The following is a 21,826-nucleotide window of genomic DNA, read 5'->3' as shown; positions in this document are numbered from 1 at the left end:
TGTGTTGTATAAGGACAATTATTACCATGTACCAACTGCTGTAATGTAGCAATTTCTTCCTGGCATTTCCGCTCGGCCTGCTGCCCACTTTCCACGTGAAACCCTGCCACAAGGAGCTGGCTTTTTGCTTCTCCTAACTCATCACTGAGCTTCTGATTTTCTTCTTTCAGTCTCTCTTGTTCTGCTGTACTCCTCTTTAGTTCTTCTGTAAAAATTAAAGATGGTCACAAATCACCACATTATACTGTGCATTAGTTAAAACTGGAAGTATACACATAGAAAGTAACTCCAGAAAAGTTCAGCCATTGTACTGCAGCCATGATGATCAATAATATTCCTAGTGGCATCCACAAAAACCAAGGTAAGCAAGATAACAATATATTTTGATGAGTTGGAATGAAACATTCTTTCTGTAGATCTTTGGAGCTTCTGTGACGTCATGCGAAGCCAAACTTGCAACTGTAGCCAAAATCCACATACTCTCAGCTGTATGCAGCATGCAAGACAAATTGTACAATGTACAGCTCTGCAGATTTATTCCAAAGTCAGTAATTTAAGGTGTGTAATCGTATAACTACACTCAGGAAGATTCCAAGGTATGGCCAATGGACTGGAATATGTACACTGCTAACACTTCCTATGCTGCCTCCAGCTGGCTTTTTGGCAACTTCTGTGATGATCTCCACAACAGTGCACGAATACAGTTCAAAGTCTATAGGCAGAAAGTCAAACAAAAACACCTCATTTACATTTCCAACAAATGGAATTTATTGGCTTCAATTAAACCTCACCAAATCCATTTTTTCACTAAACATCACCGTCCAGCTAGCTACTTGCTTCGACAACCTAATTTGAGGCCTCTATCTACAGAGGATGTCCACACTTACTATAAGGCACACACCCTTAGGAAAATCGGAAAATGACTGACTAGCATTCAACATCTGATCACATAAATGTACTTCTGATTCTTGTGTTCATTGCATATTTGAAGAGCAACTTTGTTGATTGTGAAGGATCACTAAATACCAAAGAAAATAAGGCATTTTAAAACAAACAAAACATAGGTTGGTTACCAATGCTTTTAAAAACAGAACAAAAGTAAGTAAGTACGTAAGTAAGAGTGAGTGAGAGTGTCTTTCTGACATAAGCTCTGGCTGAAAGCTATATGTGAGTGTCTTTTAATCGTGCCTGTCTGCAACTTGACGTGTCTTCTTTACAGTAAGTAGCAATCTAGCTTTTCCTACATTGTCAACGGGAGGAACTGCTGAACATCCACTACACTCCCCCACTACAGATTCATCAGTGTCAACAGCAGTAAATTCATGATGCTCATCTAAACACAAGTCACGTGTGTTTAAAAACATAATTCTGGGTACATGTCTTCAAGCAAGGGGAGGCACACAGCAATCGGTCACAATCTCATTAGTTTTTATTACTCTTGCATATCTAGATCTCAGCTATAAATAGCCATGTTGAGTGCTCAAATACAAGAAAATCACAAGAATCAGAATTAATTTAATATACATAGAACAATACGTAAAACACCATGTTACCCAATAGCAGCTATCTATTCCAGTGTACATACCATCTGAGTTACAATCCAACAAACTAGTGATAGTACATGTCACCATACAATCTTATTGGTGTATAGACAGAAGGAAACTGAGGTGGTTGTTTATTGTTATGCAGACCCTAATCCCTCATCTGGCAAATCAATACTACTTCTAATACATATGCTAATAAATTTTTCATTCCCTATTTTATAGCAGAAAAGCACATTCCACTGAAGTATATATATATATTTTTTTAATTTGTAGCCTTTCTTTTCAATTGAACTGAATTCTTCTGGCAAGCTTGCAACTGTTAGTTGATCTTCTGATTGAACTGGTCCTAAGAAATCAGGTTGTTCAATGTTTTGCTTCTATAAGCTCATCAACTGTCAGCTCCTGACTGTATGAATCCAGCAGTTTTTGACCATCACCACCATACATGTCTGAATTTGTCTGATAAGATCGACCACCTCTTCAATTACATTATCAGGATCTGGTGCCGATCCCTCCTAGGTTTCAATGGTAAAGGGGGCGGGGAATTGGACACGGTTTTTTTCCAGACACCATTAAAAGTTTTTCATGAAATTTCATTCTAAGATCATCCAATAACTCTCTCTCAGGGCATACAAAACATTGAACTGCTTCCAAAAGTCTGTAACAGGTGCTCGTTATTTTGTCTCATAGGGAAATTTGAAGCTTGTAGAATTGTTTCTCTGTGAGTGTGACAAGCTGAGGCTTGGCAATACCACACTTATGTGGTCAACACACAAATGATGTGCAAACAATTCTAAGCCTTATATTGCTTAATCCAGCAGTCTTAATCACAATAATTGAAAATCCTCTTTGGTTCCAAACCTGTTAAATATAAATGAGAGCAATTCTCATCAACTGTTTTATGTAATATTCTGCCATGTTCAGGCACCTGATCCACTATGGCAGCCGACACCGTAAGAGCATAATTCAGATATGCACAATAAATCAGTCATCTTTCTTAATTGTGGGTCGCCTGATCTAATTTGTTGTGGGACCAAAGGAAAGGATGAAAACAAATAAATTCTTTTAAATTCTGAGCTTATTTTCTCTAAATTCCCAATGGATAGTTTCTTATTTAATGCCCAATTAAGAGAAACTGTCTTTCAAAAAATCTAAGAAATCAAATTCCACAATCGAATGCATATTTATGTGCCCAAATACTATAAATGATCTATGGGGTAAAGCTCACTTGGGAAGATTATTCTGTTAACAAGTGTTGGATGATGTTGTTGTTGTTGTTGTTGTTGTGGTCTTCAGTCCTGAGACTGGTTTGATGCTGCTCTCCATGCTACTCTATCCTATGCAAGATTCTTCATCTCCCAGTACTTACTGCAACCTACATCCTTCTGAATCTGCTTAGTGTATTCATCTCTTGGTCTCCCTCTACGATTTTTACCCTCCACACTGCCCTCCAATGCTAAATTTGTGATCCCCTTCTTCTAGTCAAGTTGTGCCACAAACTCCTCTTCTCCCCAATTCTATTCAATACCTCCTCATTAGTTATGTGATCTACGCATCAAATCTGCAGCATCCTTCTGTAGCACCACATTTCGAAAGCTTCTATTCTCTTCTTGTCCAAACTATTTATCGTCCATGTTTCACTTCCATACATGGCTACACTCCATACGAATACTTTCAGAAATGACTTCCTGACACTTAAATCAATACTCGATGCCAACAAATTTCTCTTCTTCAGAAACGTTTTCCTTGCCATTGCTAGTCTACATTTTATATCCTCTCTACTTCGACCATCATCAGTTATTTTGCTCCCCCAATAGCAAAACTCCTTTACTACTTTAAGTATCTCATGTGGATACCTATAATTAAACATAAGATTACTGTAGAACTGCAATTGGCTTTCCAAAGACTGTGCATCTTGCAAATGCGAATTAAAGTTGGATCCAAGATCCAAAAAAGTAAAGAAACTGAAACAACAACACAAGTTACGGAATTTACCTCACAAACTGTGAGCTGCTCAGAGCAAAAGCAGCAATATAGCACTAAAAGAGTTGAAACTTACTTGATTGATTCGGCGAAAACTGTGCCAGGCTGCCACCAACCTCACAACTCCAGAATGAGATTTTCACTTTGCAGCGGAATGTGCACTGATATGAAACTTCCTGGCAGATTAAAACTGTGTGTCGAACCGAGACTCGAACTCAGGACCTTTGTCTTTCGCAGGCAAGGTCCTGAGTTTGAGTCTCGGTCCGGCACACAGTTTTAATCTCCCAGGAAGTTTCATATCAGCGCACACTCCGCTGCAGAGTGAAAATCTCATTCTGGAAACATCCCCCAGGCTTTGGCTAAGCCATGTCTCCGCAATATCCTTTCTTCCAGGAGTGCTAGTTCCGCAAGGTTCGCAGGAGAGCTTTTGTGAAGTTTGGAAGGTAGTAGACGAGAAGTAAAGCTGTGAGGGTGGGGCATGAGTCGTACTTGGTAGAGCACTTGCCCACGAAAGGCAAAGGTCCCGAGTTCGAGTCTCGGTCCAGCACACACTTTTAATTTGCCAGGAAGTTTCAAGTTTTAACCTCACAACTGATTAATTTTCCTCTCCGCTCCCAGAAACCCAGAAAACTATAGCTTGGAGGAGAGGGTATACAACTTTTGCCACAGTGACAAGCAAAACCTTTCTCAAAGTGCTGAAATGCATGAGAAACCTGCAATAACTTCTCCACTATCACTTTCAGTATGACCATTAACTGCCCAGAGTTTAGTATATAGTATACGCTGTGTCACCACTCAGTGGTTCAGAAATTTACACAACAGTGCCAATGTTGATGACCCATCAGATTTGCTGACAACATCTGAATAGTTAGATTCCAGAATTTTCCTGCACTGAACAAGGCACAATGTTGGTGTCATACATTCGCAACCATCAACAGGAAATGCAGATTCATCACACCAGAAATACATAGATGACCTGTGGATGCTTTACCATCCATCTTCCAAGATGGTTTAACCTCGTGGACACCAGAAATCAGCCAGATTGTGGCCACACCTTTTCTGAGAACAAGCAGGAAGGTAATGAGGAGTTTAAGCTGTCCCGTGTTCATAGCAACAACACAAATCCACCACTAACCTCACAGGCCTGCCTCACCGAAGAAAAATTCGCGAATCTTCACTAGAAGCCACTAACAACGTATTTCCCACCAGCACAGTTAAGAACATTAAGCTGCCAATTTTACTTATTATTACATAGTGATAAATGAGATAGTGGCATCAATTAGCTTAATGTAGATGTGCGAACAATTGTCTCGTACAGCAAGCTTTACATGTTTCAGTGACTCACTGATCCATCGGTTGAAGCAAGCTGATTGTATTCAGTGGCTAAAACACAGCTTCCACACGAGTCGAAATTGATTGATTGATTGATTGATAGTATAATTTTAAATGGGATTTATTTTATTGGCAATAATGTTCAACTTCAGGGATGAAGTGATGACCAAACCGATTTTCAAAAAGGGAAGCTGTCACCTGAGCTTTAGTATTAGACTTCCAAATCACAGGCAACCCAGCTTTAGATGTAATTTTTAAAGCTCTTGGATTTTCTGAGGGACAAACTAAGAGAGGTTTTAACTTACAATTACCCAACGGATTCGCACCACCCATCACTGTCAACTGTTCTTTGGCAGCCTTGAAACCTGGAAAGGTTTTCTCTTGATGCCCAATGAAAGTTCTTTCAGGCAGCTTCTTTAAGAACAGAATAGGTTCATCTATGTTGAATACTGTTTGGTTGGTACAGCCACCTTCTTCTATCATTGCCTGGAGTTTCTGTGGATAGAGCAACACAGTGTCTTTATTAGCGCCTGCCGCTCTCCACTGTCTGCGATGCTAAGCCAATTACAACTTTTGAATCAGCTAAATCAACCAATTGTTACTAGTTTTAAACACCCCATCTTTGGCTGGCCCACAGCTGCTTCTTTCAGTCTCTCAAAAATCAGCTTAGCTTGAGAGTATACCATGTTCTAATCAGCAGAACAAATTTTCACTCTTACTTGATTATCATGCCATAATTTTAATATTGTTTCCATTGTTGTTGTTGTTGTTGTTGTTGTGGTCTTCAGTCCTGAGACTGGTTTGATGCAGCTCTCCATGCTACTCTATCCTGTGCAAGCTTTTTCATCTCCCAGTACCTACTGCGACCTACATCCTTCTGAATCTGCTTAGTGTATTCATCTCTCGGTCTCCCTCTACGATTTTTACCCTCTACGCTGCCCTCCAATACTAAATTGGTGATCCCTTGATGCCTCAGAACATGTCCTACCAACCGATCCCTTCTTCTGGTCAAGTTGTGCCACAAACTTCTCTTCTCCCCAATCCTATTCAATACTTCCTCATTAGTTATGTGATCTACCCATCTAATCTTCAGCATTCTTCTGTAGCACCACATTTCGAAAGCTTCTATTCTCTTCTTGTCCAAACTATTTATCGTCCGTGTTTCACTTCCATACATGGCTACACACCATACGAATACTTTCAGAAATGACTTCCTGACACTTAAATCAATACTGGATGTTAACAAATTTCTCTTCTTCAGAAACGCTTTCCTTGCCATTGCCAGCCTACATTTTATATCCTCTCTACTTCGACCATCATCAGTTATTTTGCTACCCAAATAGCAAAACTCCTTTACTACTTTAAGTGCCTCATTTCCTAATCTAATTCCCTCAGCATCACCCGACTTAATTAGACTACATTCCATTATCCTTGTTTTGCTTTTGTTGATGTTCATCTTATATCCTCCTTTCAAAACACTGTCCATTCCATTCAACTGCTCTTCCAAGTCCTTTGCTGTCTCTGACAGAATTACAATGTCATCGGCGAACCTCAAAGTTTTTATTTCTTCTCCATGAATTTTAATACCTACTCCGAATTTTTCTTTTGTTTCCTTTACTGCTTGCTCAATATGCAGATTGAACAACATCGGAGAGAGGCTACAACCCTGTCTTACTCCCTTCCCAACCACTGCTTCCCTTTAATACCCCTCGACTCTTTATAACTGCCATCTGGTTTCTGTACAAATTGTAAATAGCCTTTCGCTCCCTGTATTTTACCCCTGCCACCTTTAGAATTTGAAAGAGAGTATTCCAGTCAACATTGTCAAAAGCTTTCTCTAAGTCTACAAATGCTAGAAATGTAGGTTTGCCTTTCCTTAATCTTTCTTCTAAGATAAGTCGTAAGGTCAGTATTGCCTCACGTGTTCCAGTGTTTCTACGGAATCCAAACTGATCTTCCGCGAGGTTGGCTTCTACTAGTTTTTCCATTCATCTGTAAAGAATTCGTGTTAGTATTTTGCAGCTGTGACTTATTAAACTGATAGTTCGGTAATTTTCACATCTGTCAACACCTGCTTTCTTTGGGATTGGAATTATTGTATTCTTCTTGAAGTCTGAGGGTATTTCGCCTGTTTCATACATCTTGCTCACCAGATGGTAGAGTATTGTCAGGACTGGCTCTCCCAAGGCCGTCAGTAGTTCCAATAGAATGTTGTCTACTCTGGGGGCCTTGTTTCGACTCAGGTCTTTCAGTGCTCTGTCAAACTCTTCACGCAGTATCATATCTCCCATTTCATCTTCATCTACATCCTCTTCCATTTCCATAATATTGTCCTCAAGTACATCACCCTTGTACAGACCCTCTATATACTCCTTCCACCTTTCTGCTTTCCCTTCTTTGCTTAGAACTGGGTTTCCATCTGAGCTCTTGATGTTCATGCAAGTGATTCTCTTATCTCCAAAGGTCTCTTTAATTTTCCTGTAGGCAGTATCTATCTTACCCCTAGTGAGATAAGCCTCTACATCCTTACATTTGTCCTCTAGCCATCCCTGCTTAGCCATTTTGCACTTCCTTTCGATCTCATTTTTGAGACGTTTGTATTCCTTTTTGCCTGCTTCATTTACTGCATTTTTATATTTTCTCCTTTCATCAATTAAATTCAATATTTCTTCTGTTACCCAAGGATTTCTACTAGCTCTCGTCTTGTTACTTACTTGATCCTCTGCTGCCTTCGCTACTTCATCACGCAAAGCTACCCACTCTTCTTCTACTGTATTTCTTTCCCCCATTCCTGTCAATTGTTCCCTTATGCTCTCCCTGAAACTCTGTACAACCTCTGGTTCTTTCAGTTTATCCAGGTCCCATCTCCTTAAATTCCCACCTTTTTGCAGTTTCTTCAGTTTTAATCTAAAGGTCATAACCAATAAATTGTGGTCAGAGTCCACATCTGCCCCTGGAAATGTCTTACAATTTAAAACCTGGTTCCTAAATCTCTGTCTTACCATTATATAATCTATCTGATACCTTTTAGTATCTCCAGGGTTCTTCCATGTATACAACCTTCTTTCATGATTCTTAAACCAAGTGTTAGTTATGATTATGTTGTGCTCTGTGCGAAATTCTATCAGGCGGCTTCCTCTTTCATTTCTTAGCCCCAATCCATATTCACCTACTATGTTTCCTTCTCTCCCTTTTCCTACACTCGAATTCCAGTCACCCATGACTATTAAATTTTCATCTCCCTTCACAATCTGAATAATTTCTTTTATTTCATCATACATTTCTTCAATTTCTTCGTCATCTGCAGAGCTAGTGGGCATATAAACTTCTACTACTGTAGTAGGTGTGGGCTTCGTATCTATCTTGGCCCCAATAATGCGTTCACTGTGCTGTTTGTAGTAGCTTACCCGCCTTCCTATTTTCCTATTCATTATTAAACCTACTCCTGCATTACCCCTATTTGATTTTGTGTTTATAACCCTGTAGTCACCTGACCAAAAGTCTTGTTCCTCCTGCCACCGAACTTCACTAATTCCCACTATATCTAACTTCAACCTATCCATTTCCCTTTTTAAATTTTCTAACCTACCTGCCCAATTAAGGGATCTGACATTCCACGCTCTGATCCGTAGAACGCCAGTTTTCTTTCTCCTGATAACGACATCCTCTTGAGTAGTCCCCGTCCGGAGATGCGAATGGGGGACTATTTTACCTCCGGAATATTTTACCCAAGAGGACGCCATCATCATTTAATCATACAGTAAAGCTGCATGCCCTCGGGAAAAATTACGGCTGTAGTTTCCCCTTGCTTTGAGCCGTTCGCAGTACCAGCTCAGCAAGGCCGTTTTGGTTATTGTTACAAGGCCAGATCAGTCAATCATCCAGACTGTTGCCCTTGCAACTGCTGAAAAGTCTGCTGCCCCTCTTCAGGAACCACACGTTTGTCTGGCCTCTCAACAGATACCCCTCTGTTGTGGTTGCACCTACGGTACAGCTATCTGTATCGCTGAGGCACGCAAGATTCCCCACCAACGGCAAGGTCCATGGTTCATGGGGGGGGATTGTTTCCATGTGAATGATAAAACCATGATGTCTACAAATGATACCTGAATTCAGAGACTGAGCGTTTTTCACATCTTCAGGAAGTTCTCCTTTACCTTTTATAATTGTTCTGACTGTTGATACCAGTAGATCAAACTATTTATCAATTCACATAATTTAATTTTCGCAATGAAGTCTTTGATAATATTACGTTTAGTTCCAAATATTATGATTTTCTTTTCTTGTTTGATGCAGATGAATCAGTTCTGACATAGAAACTATCAATGAAGAGAACTCCATGGATAAAACGATTCCACACGAAACACATCTCAATCTCTCATAAACCACACAGTGTGTGGGCAAAGTGGGGGGAATAGAGGTGAGCGGCGGTCAAACAGATGAATCATTTACCTTCGGACTTGCGTAAAACAGGGTAGTGTAAATAGGGTATCACTGTACTGTTTAAGATTTAACAATAAATTACTTGGTGGCACATTTCGTAAGTGTTGCATCCTATGTCGTTACAAGACCATGTCAACATTTTGTACAATGTAGCTGCTTGTCACACATTGTTGGTTAACCATCACGAGTTTCTACAGAGAATTGTGGCTTCTCCTCTTAATCGGAGGGTTCAGATTGAGTCTGGTTGTGTGACTCAGCAGTTAAATAATCCCAGGTATAGCAAGTGGCTACCTTGGGAAATTATGGTATATCTGAAACTGCATGATATCTGAACATGCTGTCAACATTATACAACTTGTTTAATTTGCTCATTGTGTCTGGAAGAGAAGTAAATAGACAGTTAATGAGCTAAAGCTGGGCAAAAGAAAGAAAACTAGAAGAAAAAGGTATGCTCACTTTCATAAATTGAAGAGTTATTTTGTCTCCAGCAACACTTTAAGAAATTATCTTTTCAAGTCTGAAAATGTTAATTATTACCATTTTACAGAAGTAATAAATTAAAAGCACATAACCTATGGAGAAAATTTCCCTACAGGAGTTTAGCACAAGGTTTCACTATGGTTGAGAATTTCCTAATCAAATTCCAACATCGTTACTTCACAACAAAATGTCACCACTTACTGAACTTCTCCGGTAGGAGGCTAATGCTTGTATTAGTGCTGCTGAGACTAAGGCATTAAAAGGTTTCTGTGGCAATGATAAACGAAATAAAGGTAGACTTCTCCATCATAACAAAATGTCACCATTTACAGAACCAAATTAACGGCAAAGTAAACAAAATTTTCAGCAAACCAATAATGGAAATTCCTGGCTGGAAAAATATGTAAAACAGGGCAAAAGTTGTATACCCTCTCCTCCAAACTATAGTTTTCTGGGTTTCTGGGAGCGGAGAGGAAAATTAATCAGTTGTGAGGTTAAAACTTGAAACTTCCTGGCAGATTAAAACTGTGTGCTGGACCGAGACTCGAACTCGGGACCTTTGCCTTCGTGGGCAAGTGCTCTACCAAGTACAACTCATGCCCCACCCTCACAGCTTTACTTCTCGTCTACTACCTTCCAAACTTCACAAAAGCTCTCCTGCGAACCTTGCGGAACTAGCACTCCTGGAAGAAAGGATATTGCGGAGACATGGCTTAGCCAAAGCCTGGGGGATGTTTCCAGAATGAGATTTTCACTCTGCAGTGGAGTGTGCGCTGATATGAAACTTCCTGGGAGATTAAAACTGTGTGCCGGACCGAGACTCAAACTCAGGACCTTGCCTGCGAAAGACAAAGGTCCTGAGTTCGAGTCTCGGTTCGACACACAGTTTTAATCTGCCAGGAAGTTTCATATCAGTGCACATTCCGCTGCAAAGTGAAAATCTCATTCTGGAGTTGTGAGGTTGGTGGCAGCCTGGCACAGTTTTCGCCGAATCAATCAAGTAAGTTTCAACTCTTTTAGTGCTGTATTGCTGCTTTTGCTCTGAGCAGCTCACAGTTTGTGAGGTAAATTCCGTAACTTGTGTTGTTTTTTTCAGTTTCTTTACTTTTTTGGATCTTGGATCCAACTTTAATTCGCATTTGCGAGATGCACAGTCTTTGGAAAGCAAATTGCAGTTCTACAGTAATCTTATGTTTAATTATAGGTATCCACATGAGATACTTAAAGTAGTAAAGGAGTTTTGCTATTGGGGGAGCAAAATAACTGATGATGCATGGTGCACAGAAACACATTACAGGAAATAGTATTCACACAAGCTTTTGAGCTCTTGGTCTTTCTCTAGTAAAAATAGTTACAGTCACACACAATCACACAGACATCCAAACACACAATCTGGCAGTCACAGCAAGTCAAGTTATTTATTATCAATTATTAACAGGAGTTGCCTGGGAAGCTGGAGATGGGGAACAGATAAGAAAGGATGCATGAGGCAAGGAGGGGATAGTGTGAGGCAGGTCTCTGATACATGACTCAGCAGTTGCGCAAGAACTTTGAGAAATTGGGGCAAAGAAATTGAGACATGTACAAACCCTCTTTCTGCAAGTAAAGCTCCTTCAGTTTGGCTCTCTGTATACCAAATTCTTCTTTTGCTTGCTGCTTCTCTGTTTCAAGCTCTTTTATCCTTTCCATTAATTCTGCAACCCTTGACATCACACCTGTAAAGAGTAATATTTAATTTTAATAAATGTGGGAAATCTAACATCACATGACAATTCAGTTCAATCAGTATTTACCAATATTAAATCAGTCAACATATAACCATTGTATCATCTTGCTTCATGAATTCCACAAGTGGGGCAAGTGCAAGCACAATGCAAAATTCAGAGTGCGGAAAGTAGTACCACAGGAGATCTTAGGCTTCACTGCTAATGCTGTCATTAAACAATCAGAATGATGAACTTCACTATGAATCTAGAATACAGTCCCAAGAACCATGTCAAGTATTATAAGGGTAGACATACTGTCTACAAGGGATGCAGTAACTGTAGGTGAACTGCTGTGGCACGCCATCCACCAAGTGCGGCAGTCCGACCAACTATGAGCCACAGCACTTAAACTCCCACGACTCCACACTACAGCAGCCAACATTCAGACCGCAACAAGAAGGCACAGTGTGGGCCGTCAGAGGGAGATACTAGTGAAAACACCAAGCCATCAATCAGTAAGATCTCACTAGGCCCACAACTGGCAGTTCATCCACCAGCTAAAGACTGCTATTCATTTCCAAAGTTGCCACTGCTGCTGCTGCCCTGCCCGCTGCTTGCCGATATCTGACTCTAATGCCACACTTCTGGCGACAAGCCCTACTCAGTGTGACATTTTTGGACTTTAAGAGTTTTTCAGTGGTGACTACTGACATTCTTTGGACCTGGACACCTCAAGAAGAAGTTGACCTCTTGTTTCCTTTTTAAACTCCAGAATCAAATCAATTTTGCTCAAAGTCCTTTCAAATTGTGTGTTAGTAAGATGTTAAATGACAGCACTTCCTGTTCTTATTTTTTGGGAGACGTTTCAGATTTGTAATTGTTAATTTATTTACGTCAGCTTTGAGAAGATGTAAGTGATCATGGCAAATTTCAGTAGTTGCAAGCAACTGACTCTAAATAATGAAAACTGTGAGGTCAGCCAGATGAGCACAAAAAGGAATCCACTGAATTTTGGTTACACAGTACACACACAAATCCAACAGCCATCAATTCATCAAAATACTTAGGGATTACAATTAAAAATAACTTGAATTGGAACGAACAAATAGGTAATGTTGTGGCAAAAGCAAAGCAAAAACTGCATTTTATTGGTAGAACAGTTCAAGATGCAACACATCCACTAAAGAGACTGCTGCAATATGCTTGCCCCTCCTCTTTAGGGAGTGGGCTTACTGCAGCACAGTATGGGTTCAAAGAAGGGGAGCACATTTTGTATTATCACAAAATACGTGAGAGAGTGTCGTGAATATGATATGTGAGTTGGGGTAACAATCATTAAACTGTGGAGTTTTTCAATGCAATGAGATCTTAAATGCAATTTCAACCACCAACTTTCTGCTCCAAATGCGAAAATATTTTGTTGGCATACACCTACACAGGGAGAAATGATCATCATAATACACCAAGAGAAATCAGAACTCGTGCAGAAGGATTTAAGTCTGTTTTTCCTTCACACAGCTCATGAGTGAAATGGCAGAGAAATAATCTGAAAGTGCTTCAGCCCGCTACCTAACTGTGAATTGCAGAATAGTCATGTAGGTAGAAGTAGATCTTCAGGTATCAATTGTTTAATCACCACGTAAAACATCACATTCCTTGTCAAAGGGCAGCAACAACGTTTCGTTGCTAAGATAGCACAACCTTGTATATAAGGAATATGCATTTTACAGGAAACTAAATGAAACTTTCTAATACAGGCATTTTATAATTGATACAAGTCATAATACTGTAAACAGATGATGAGTCATAAACTAAACTAACAATGTCAACTGTACATATAATTTGGACACTATTAGGAAACGGATAGATTGCCACTCACCATAAAGATAACCCGCTGAGTTGCAGACAGGCACAACAAAAAGATGTTACACATTACAGCTTTCAGCCAACACTTTGATCAGCAAAGAAAATGCACACACCTTCACACACCAAAGCACATCTTGTGCACACATGGTCACTACCACTGGAAGTTCTGACCAGAATAACAATCTGAAGTGGTGCAGTAAATGGAGAGGGAGAATGGGGTACTGGCAGCCTGACAAGACTTACTTGTTCTTGTTTTTGGGTACAAAAAGCAACTTGGGTCATACACACCCATGACAGAATCTTCGAAAACACACACACACACACACACACACACACACACACACACACACACAAGGAGTTAAAAACAACTACACAGAAAGTTCAGTCAACAGAAGGAAAGCCAGCTTAAAACAGGGACTTTGAGAAAGGTCCATAAAATATGCCATAGAGAAACAGAGGCCCTGAACTAAATATTAAATGTCCTTCATCACATTGCTACGATGGATAAAAAGTAAAGCACAGTCAACAGAAGGCACATCGTTCACTAAAACATCGGACAACTCAGACAGCAAACATAAATGAGAACATTAAGTGGTTAAAAACAGAGTTCCCGTCAGGAAATGGCGAACCGTCAAAGGTTGAGGGCAATGAGCACAAAGTGGTGGGGGAGCATCACTTAACAAATGACGATGGCTAAAAAGACACTGCCCAATATGCTACCTAGCTATAATGATCTCCTCACAGTGAGTGGGCCAAGAGGAGGTCATCCAAGTAGATGGGAGAGGTTTAACTCCCCAGAGCTTGTTTCTTTGAAGGGAAGACCAGTGGTGACGCCAAAGTGACACCACCTGCATGACAACACAGAAATCATCAGAGGGAAAGGAAAAACTAGTGGGCCAAGATATGAGGACTGCAGCCTTGCCAGCATTGTCAGCGGCCTTGTTTCCCATCAGACCTTTGTGAGCAGGAACCCACATAAACAAACATCACAGTGCCTCCATCATGAGTGAGCAATTGACAGCTTTCCTGGACCCATTCCACAAAGGTATGAATGATGTACAGCACAAAAGAGACTCTGAAGGGCACTAAGAGAGTCGGAGCAGATGACATACTTGAAAAGCCTGTGTCGCTGGATGTACTGTGTAATCTGATACAGGGCAAAGAGCTCTGTCGCAAATTCTGAGCAGTGTTCTGGAACATGATATCAAAAAATGTCGGTGCCAACGATGAAGGCACACCCGACACCATGGTCAGTCTGAGAGCCATCAGTGTAAACCAAGATACTACCGTGAAGTTCTGTGCGAAGGTCGTGAAAAAGGCTGGAGTAGTGTCCTTAGCAAATGAAGGTCAAGGTGAACACATGCCGCCGCACGAAGCCAAGGTGGTGAAGAGTTCAAACCCATCGCGGAAATGGCAAGTAGTGTGAAGTTTAGTTGCCGGAGCAAGAGCCAAAAGCAAACTCCAGGAAGTAACAGAAAGAGGGACACACCCCATACTGGCAATCAAAGTGGTAATTGAAGGAGGAGGCATAGTATGGGTGACAAGGCATTGGAGACAAACAGCATGCATATCTGCTGAGGAGAAAGTCACTGTGGTATGACAGCGGTAGTTCGCCAGCTTCTGCACACAGACCCTCAACCGAGCTAGTGTAAAAAACTCCAGTTGCCAAATGGATGCCATGATGGTGGATAGTATTGAGATGGCATAAGAGAGATAGACGTGGACATGCATAAACAGAACACTCATAGTCTAATTTTGAATAAGCAAGGAATCGGTACAAACGGATGAGGGTGGTCCGAACCGCTCCCCAGGAAGTACTGCTGAGAACATGTAGGACACTAAGGGACTGTGTACAGTGAGCGGCCAGGTAAGACACATGAGAAGACCAAGAAAGTTTCATATTGAGCATAAGCCCCACAAATTTCGTAATGTCAACAAATGAAAGAGCAACAGGCCCAAGATGTAAAGCAGAGGAAGAAACCAACTGTGCCGCCAGAAATTCATACAAACAGTTTCGTCAGTGGAAAAGTGAAAGCCACTGTCGATGCTCAATGAGTAAAGACAATTGAGAGATCGCTGAATGCTGCTCAAGGAGACAAATCCGTGGAGAAATGCAACAGATTGCAAAATCATCAACGGCCTTCACTGAATGACTGAGACCAGCAGTATTTTTGTAGAATTGTCAGTGGTAACAGACAACAAATCTGGATGAAATAATGCAGAAATCAGTGTGGGACGTAAAACAAATATATCCATTAGGACAGTGTGGTGAAATTTGTTGTTAATGGACTAAGGCAACAGATGACCAAGACGAGTGCCTTTGCTAAGAGCATGACATCACCTGCAACACCTCTCCTGGACTCGTGACCATATTGGTTGGATCCTAGATGACTGGAAAATCATAGCCTGGTGAGATGAGTCTGAATTTCAGTTGCTAAGAGCTAAAGGTAGGGTTCAAGTGTGATGCAGACCCCCCAAAGCCATGGACTCAAGTTGACAACAAGGTACTGTGCAAGCTAGTGTTGGTTCCATAATGGTGTGGGCTGCATTTACATGGAATGGACTGGGTCCTCTGGTTCAACTGAAAAAATAACTTACTTGGAGACCATCTGCTTATGTTCCCAAACAATGGAATTTTTATGGATGACGATGTACCATGTCACCAGGTCACAACTGTTTGTCATCAGTCTGAAGAACATTCTAGACAATTTGAGTTTTGTAGGATAACAGAACAACTGTGCTGTCTGAGACTCAAGACATGCTACTAAAAAATCTGAGGATATTAAGATTCCTCGTGCAATTTGCCTTGAGCTGGTGTACTTATGGTAACTATGTTAACATATTGGCAAAAATGTGAAAGTTTCAATAACTTAAAGAAACTGATTACAGAGATCAAGTTCTGGGCATGGATGTACAGTTGTGTTCCAACAAAACTGCACAACACGAATTTTCCATTGGTCGGGATCCAGTTATGTACTTTGTGTATGCCCCTCTGAAGTTGGTGCTCCGCAGTTCGCAATAACGTAAAGCTGCAATACAGTCAAAGGTCATCCACATACAATGACTGTCACACACTAAGTCATGATAACATTGACAGTGATGGCGATAGCGAAGAGGGTTACGCCCAAAACTGATCCCTATGGGACTCCAGTTTCCTGTATGTATTGGGTTGCTGAAGGATGGAAATTCTGGATAAAAATAGGAAAGCAGCCCCATACGCACCATTCGTGCAGTACAAACAGGATGTGATGATGCTAAGTGGTACTGTACACATTCTGCAGGTCAAGGAACACAGTGATTGGAAATGCACAAAAGCATTGCACACTGCAGATTCCAGATAAATCAGGTGGTCTGCTATGGACAGTAATGATCAAACTCCTTTGAAACTGCAATTAATGTCCTCTGGCTTCCAAGCAAACCCCCCCCCCCCCCCAACACACACACACACACACACACACACACACACACACACACACACACACACACACACACACACACACACACACACAGTTGTCAGATGATTATTATTTCGATTAAGTTACGTGGCCTATTCATTAGAGAAACTAGTCAATAATTAGCCAAAGTCTGAAGGTTTTTTCCTTGTTTCAGGATAGGAATAATAGTGCCCTCTGCACAATTAGGAGTGAGGGGGGGGGGGGGGGAACTCCCCTTCTCACCAAATGATACTGAAAAACCCGAAGATGTATTTTATGCTGTCATTACTAAGGTGTTTCATAATTCAATTGTCAATTTTATTGGGTCCAGAGGCTGTGTCTTGACACACTGCTGAAGTTGTGAGGAACGCTTATTCAGTAAATGGAATACTGTATGATTCAAGGCTTGTGCACGGAAGATTATGCAGTTTCACTCCACCAGTGTTCTGGGCCAGGAAAATAGTATGGTAGTTATTGCATGCGGGTCCTCCAGTGAAGTGTGCCATGAAACATTCAGCAATGACCTTGAGATCAGTACAAATGTCACCACTAAGGGAGATGCCAGGAACCACTGTAGACATTGTGTGGCCACAAATGCAGCAGTAATTAGTCCATATTTGAGACAATAGTGTGCTGGCCGTCATAGATGATACATATTGTTCTCAACACTTTTTTTTTTTTAAATTAAAAACCATGCCTTCACTCAAAGTCTCTTGAATGCTAATAAATGTACAATAGAAGGATGGCATTTGTGTCAATGAAGTGCCTTGACTTTGCAGCTGTTTCTTCAGACCACCATGGCATAGGTTTACAAAGGGGAGGTCCTGAAGAATAAGATATTGTTGCTTCAGCTGCTTGTATAATCTTGTCAACAGTATCTTCTACCACTGCCTAAATGCCCCCATCTTCAGTGCTTTCTAAAGCTGCTTTGGAGGTGAAAGCTTGCCAATTGGCTTTTCAAAGTAATCAGTGTGGTGCATGTTCCACTGGTTGGTGGTCTGAGAAAGCGGAAGTGACAGGGAAGTGGTCACTATCACAGAGGTTACCATGGACGTACCACTGGACCAAAGATGACATGCTCAGGCTGCAGACTTGTGCTATCTATGGCTGAGTATGTTGCATGGGCCATACTGAAATGTACTGCTACATCAGTATTAAATAGGCAGACTTCCAGTTCTGAAATTAATTGCTCTATTTCTTCCGCTCCATTACATGCAGTTTCTCTGACCCACAGAGGATTGTGAGCACTGAAGTCCCTGAATAGGAAGAAGTGGGGAGACAGCTGTTTCAATAGCTCCACCAGCTTGTGATGTGGGTACAAATCTGTCTGGAGATGAGTAGATATTCATATACTATTACTCTAACACAGACACCAACGACCACAGGTTCTAATGCAGTGGTTAGTGGCACCTGTGCAATGGGAGTTTCAGAGCAAATGAGCATGCAGATTCCTCCAAACACCCTCTCAACATTAACAAATTTCTACAACTTAATTTTTAATAGAAGGGAGTTGGGTTTCTGAGAACCTTGTCTCCCGAAATCAACACCAACTGCAGAGTAACAAGCCGTTAATTGACAGAGCTCAGCCCAATGGCAATGGTAGCCATTAAAGTTTCATTGAAGGAATGGCAGACTTGGATATGAGAAAGCAGTGAAGAGGAAAAGAAAATATGAATTACTTTGCTGCTGAATCGTGTCCACTTCCATGTATGATTCTTCTCATCAGTGCTTAAAAGACTCAACCTCGGGAGAAGGTGGGGTGGAGGGCAGATCAACCAGAGCAGCAGATTTTTGTTTAACAGTGATTTTAAAATTTTTTTCTAACCCACACCTTTTATACTATAGTCAATTTTAGTGTTAACTGTTGTAATGTTATGAGAACTATGTAATGTATCTATTTATGATGTAATGTCTATCATTTGCCATTAGTGAAACATTTCTTTTAGACTTAAGTTAGAAGTAACAGTACGTGTACTAAAGTACGGTATTTTGTCTGTGTCTGATATTTTTTCATGTACTGTGGCAGAGAATAACCGCCTCCAAGGGAAGTGATACCAGTGCATTTCCTTACTAACTGCCACTTGGACCTATTGAAGGTGTGGACAGCTTAGTGAGAGAGAAATTGTGTAAAAGCTCATTAAAAGTGTGAAAATGCTTGTGGAAAATACTAAACTGAGCAAGTGAAATTTTCTGCCTGAAAGTGAACTGCAATGCGCAGTGTAATTTAGTTTTTTTTTGCAACCTATGAGGATTTATTTTGTTTAGTCAGGCAGGACTTGTACAAAGTGATATGTATCTTAAAATGTAATCTTCGCTTACCCAAAAAGGACATCACTTATGATGCAGATGCTTAATTTTTTGTTAAAAGTATAACTTGTGGATATTTTGTGCAATTGTACAATATATTGTATGTAAATATGCTGTATGGGGATTTCATATGCCCCGTTCATATTCAGGGTGTACATAAAGTCCAGGAACACTTTCAATTATTTATTGCACAAGAACTAAACACTGTACAGATGTCATACATATTGTGTTTTGAAGGGAAACTCAATTTCTTTTTTTTTTTTTTACAAACTTTTGATACTTGTACCATGAGTGGCCCCGTAGACGTCAATACGGTAATGAAATTCTTGCCATACCTGTCCCAGCATGGCATCGTCGACTGTGACAGTCACTTCCCGTATTCTCTCCCGTGCAGCTCTGCTACATCATGTGGTAGAGGTGGTACATACACTAGATCTTTAATGTGTCCCCACACGGAGTGAGATCTGGTCATCAGGGAGCCCATTTCATGAACACCAACACACAGAAAGCTCGTTCTGCACCTGAACTCACCATGTTTGCGAATAGCACTGACTGTCGGAAAATCACCTAATTTCGCTGTGGCAGTATACATGAATAAAAACTTTCAAGGCTTATCTTCCAAATGACATATGTATGACATCTGTACAATGTTTGGTTCTTGTGCAATAAATAGTTGAAAGTGTTCCTGGACTTAACGTACACCCTGTATAAATTTGAAAAGTATATGTACTATTTCTTATCTAATATTTTTTTGTGTGTAGATTTTAAACCCAATTTCTGGGGTCACTTGTAGTCACTGAATTGCCCAGTTACCTATTTGTAATATCTATCTAGTCAATCCACTGAGGGGGTGATGTGATGAAGCAAGCTGGGATAATTTTACTTCCCCTCCTGTTTTGCCATCTGCCTCCTTAAAATTCATGTTGTTCTTAACTAATTACCATGAACGTACATGAGAATAATCTGCATTTCGATAAAAGAGAAAGGTTGGTCCTCAGTTTTAAAGAATATAACACCAGATCTAATTTTGTGCTTAGTTTTATGTGTGTAATTGATTTTCTAATTTATTTTGACTATTCCTCGTTAGTACCTTCTGTTATAGAATGAAATCAGTAACGGTTTCATAACTTAAATTCTACCGTTGATGTATAAACAAATATAAATTCTGTAGTAATTATAAACATTTGGAGGAACAACTTGTAGTGTTCTTAAAGTATCTATTTGGCTCTATTGGAAAACATGTTAGCAAAGCCAGCCCTTAATTAATTCCAAAGTAATTAACAGTTTTGCCAAAAGTATTGTTTGTGTAACTATATATGTTACTTTCATGATTTAAACAAATAATTTGGCTTTCTCTCGCAGTAGAAGAAACTGTTAAAAAAGAACCAATTTTTCGATGTATTCAGTTAATTTAATGGGTCAAGTTTTAATTGTAATTTCTGCAAATTTAACTTCAAACAATGTGTAGTTTCAGTATCTATTATTGTGAGGATATATAAGGGCCCAATTTTTGGTACCGAGACAGTCAGTCCATGGCCGAGTTTCAGATGAGAAATCTGTGTTGGTTAGATCAACTACAGTGCATCAACTTAACTGCGAAATACGTGTAACTATTGTAGCAGTATGTGAATGTTCGCCTGCAACCTATTAATGAGGCCTATCGATAGTTAAACGACAGTGCACTGGCCACATAACTGTGTATTATTTGAGGGGGGGGGGGAGGGTGGGGGGGGTGCGAACAGTGAAAGTAAAGTACTATGAAACGCAAATGTGCACCTGTCAGCTACATCATTTAAAGTAGTCAGTGTTGTACTTCCACAACCCATTTTTCAGCCAGTGTAGCAACGCAGTGCATCAACACTGAGGACAACAAATGAAGAAATAAAGCAGGAGAATGCTACAGGCAGAAACAGGGAGAGTAGGGTGCCCCCAGAAATGTTACAGGCGGTGGGATACCAGCACTGCCACTGACCCATCCCAACACCCACACCATACCATTATCACAATAGAACAGAGACAACACCAAGGGAAGAAGACACAAGAAATGGGGAAACAGAATAAATGTAGGGAAAGGGCAGGGAGAAGCTGGCAGGTGTTGAGGCAAGGTCAAGGCTTATATAACTAAAGTCTATGCTAACTGAGGGGCTCAAACTACAGAGAAAAATTCAATGACTTATACCTGAGAGTATAAACCACTTTCGCAGAGAAAACCGAGGAAAGACGTAATCATGCGAGAGTCAGCCGCTAACTGTTGAGACAAGAAAGGTAGGAGGGCATATTTAGTGCAAAGGGCCAAAAGGCAGGGAGAGTCCAGCAAAATATGGATCACCATGAGGGAAGCTCTGCAACTACAAGGGGGCAGGGGGGGCGGGGGGGGGGGGGGGGGGGTGTAGGGGGGTGGCAGCTCATTGCAGAGTAAAAACCCATGGGTCAACCTAGTATGCCCAATATGAAGATGGCAGAGAATGGTAGATTCCCACCAGGAGAGGCAGATGGAAGAATGTCCCACGGTGGGAGTCTCATTGATTGAACGAAGTTTATTACACAGGGGAATAGCCTCCCAAGAGTCAGGAGTCAGCCCAGGATTGAGCAAAAAGGCATTTGATTTAAAGCCACAAATCCACCCCCAGAGGGGTAAGGGAGAATGTGGTGACAGGAGGGGTGGTGGTGGTGGTGGTGGTGGTGGTGGTGGTGGTGATGGTGTTTGCCAACCCCCCCCCCCCCCATTTCC

At 40.8% G+C, this 21,826-nt stretch overlaps 1 protein-coding gene across 2 annotated transcripts in view; it reads right to left on the bottom strand.

Annotated features, from left to right (window-relative positions):
• The window catches only part of LOC126418927 (rab GTPase-binding effector protein 1), a 200,376-nt gene that overhangs the window by 141,752 nt on the left and 36,798 nt on the right, over positions 1-21,826 (bottom strand). For both annotated transcript variants that reach the window (XM_050085958.1, XM_050085966.1), the window contains exons 2-3: positions 11,372-11,497; positions 26-205 (exon numbers count right to left, since the gene is read on the bottom strand). In XM_050085958.1, coding sequence (XP_049941915.1) covers positions 26-205; positions 11,372-11,497 — 306 coding nt within the window. The remainder of the gene's footprint in view (positions 1-25; positions 206-11,371; positions 11,498-21,826) is intronic.

This window comes from Schistocerca serialis, chromosome 1 (assembly GCF_023864345.2).
Source record: "Schistocerca serialis cubense isolate TAMUIC-IGC-003099 chromosome 1, iqSchSeri2.2, whole genome shotgun sequence".
Taxonomy (NCBI): Eukaryota; Metazoa; Arthropoda; class Insecta; order Orthoptera; family Acrididae; genus Schistocerca; species Schistocerca serialis.
This window is presented reverse-complemented; position numbering and strand designations above follow the sequence as displayed.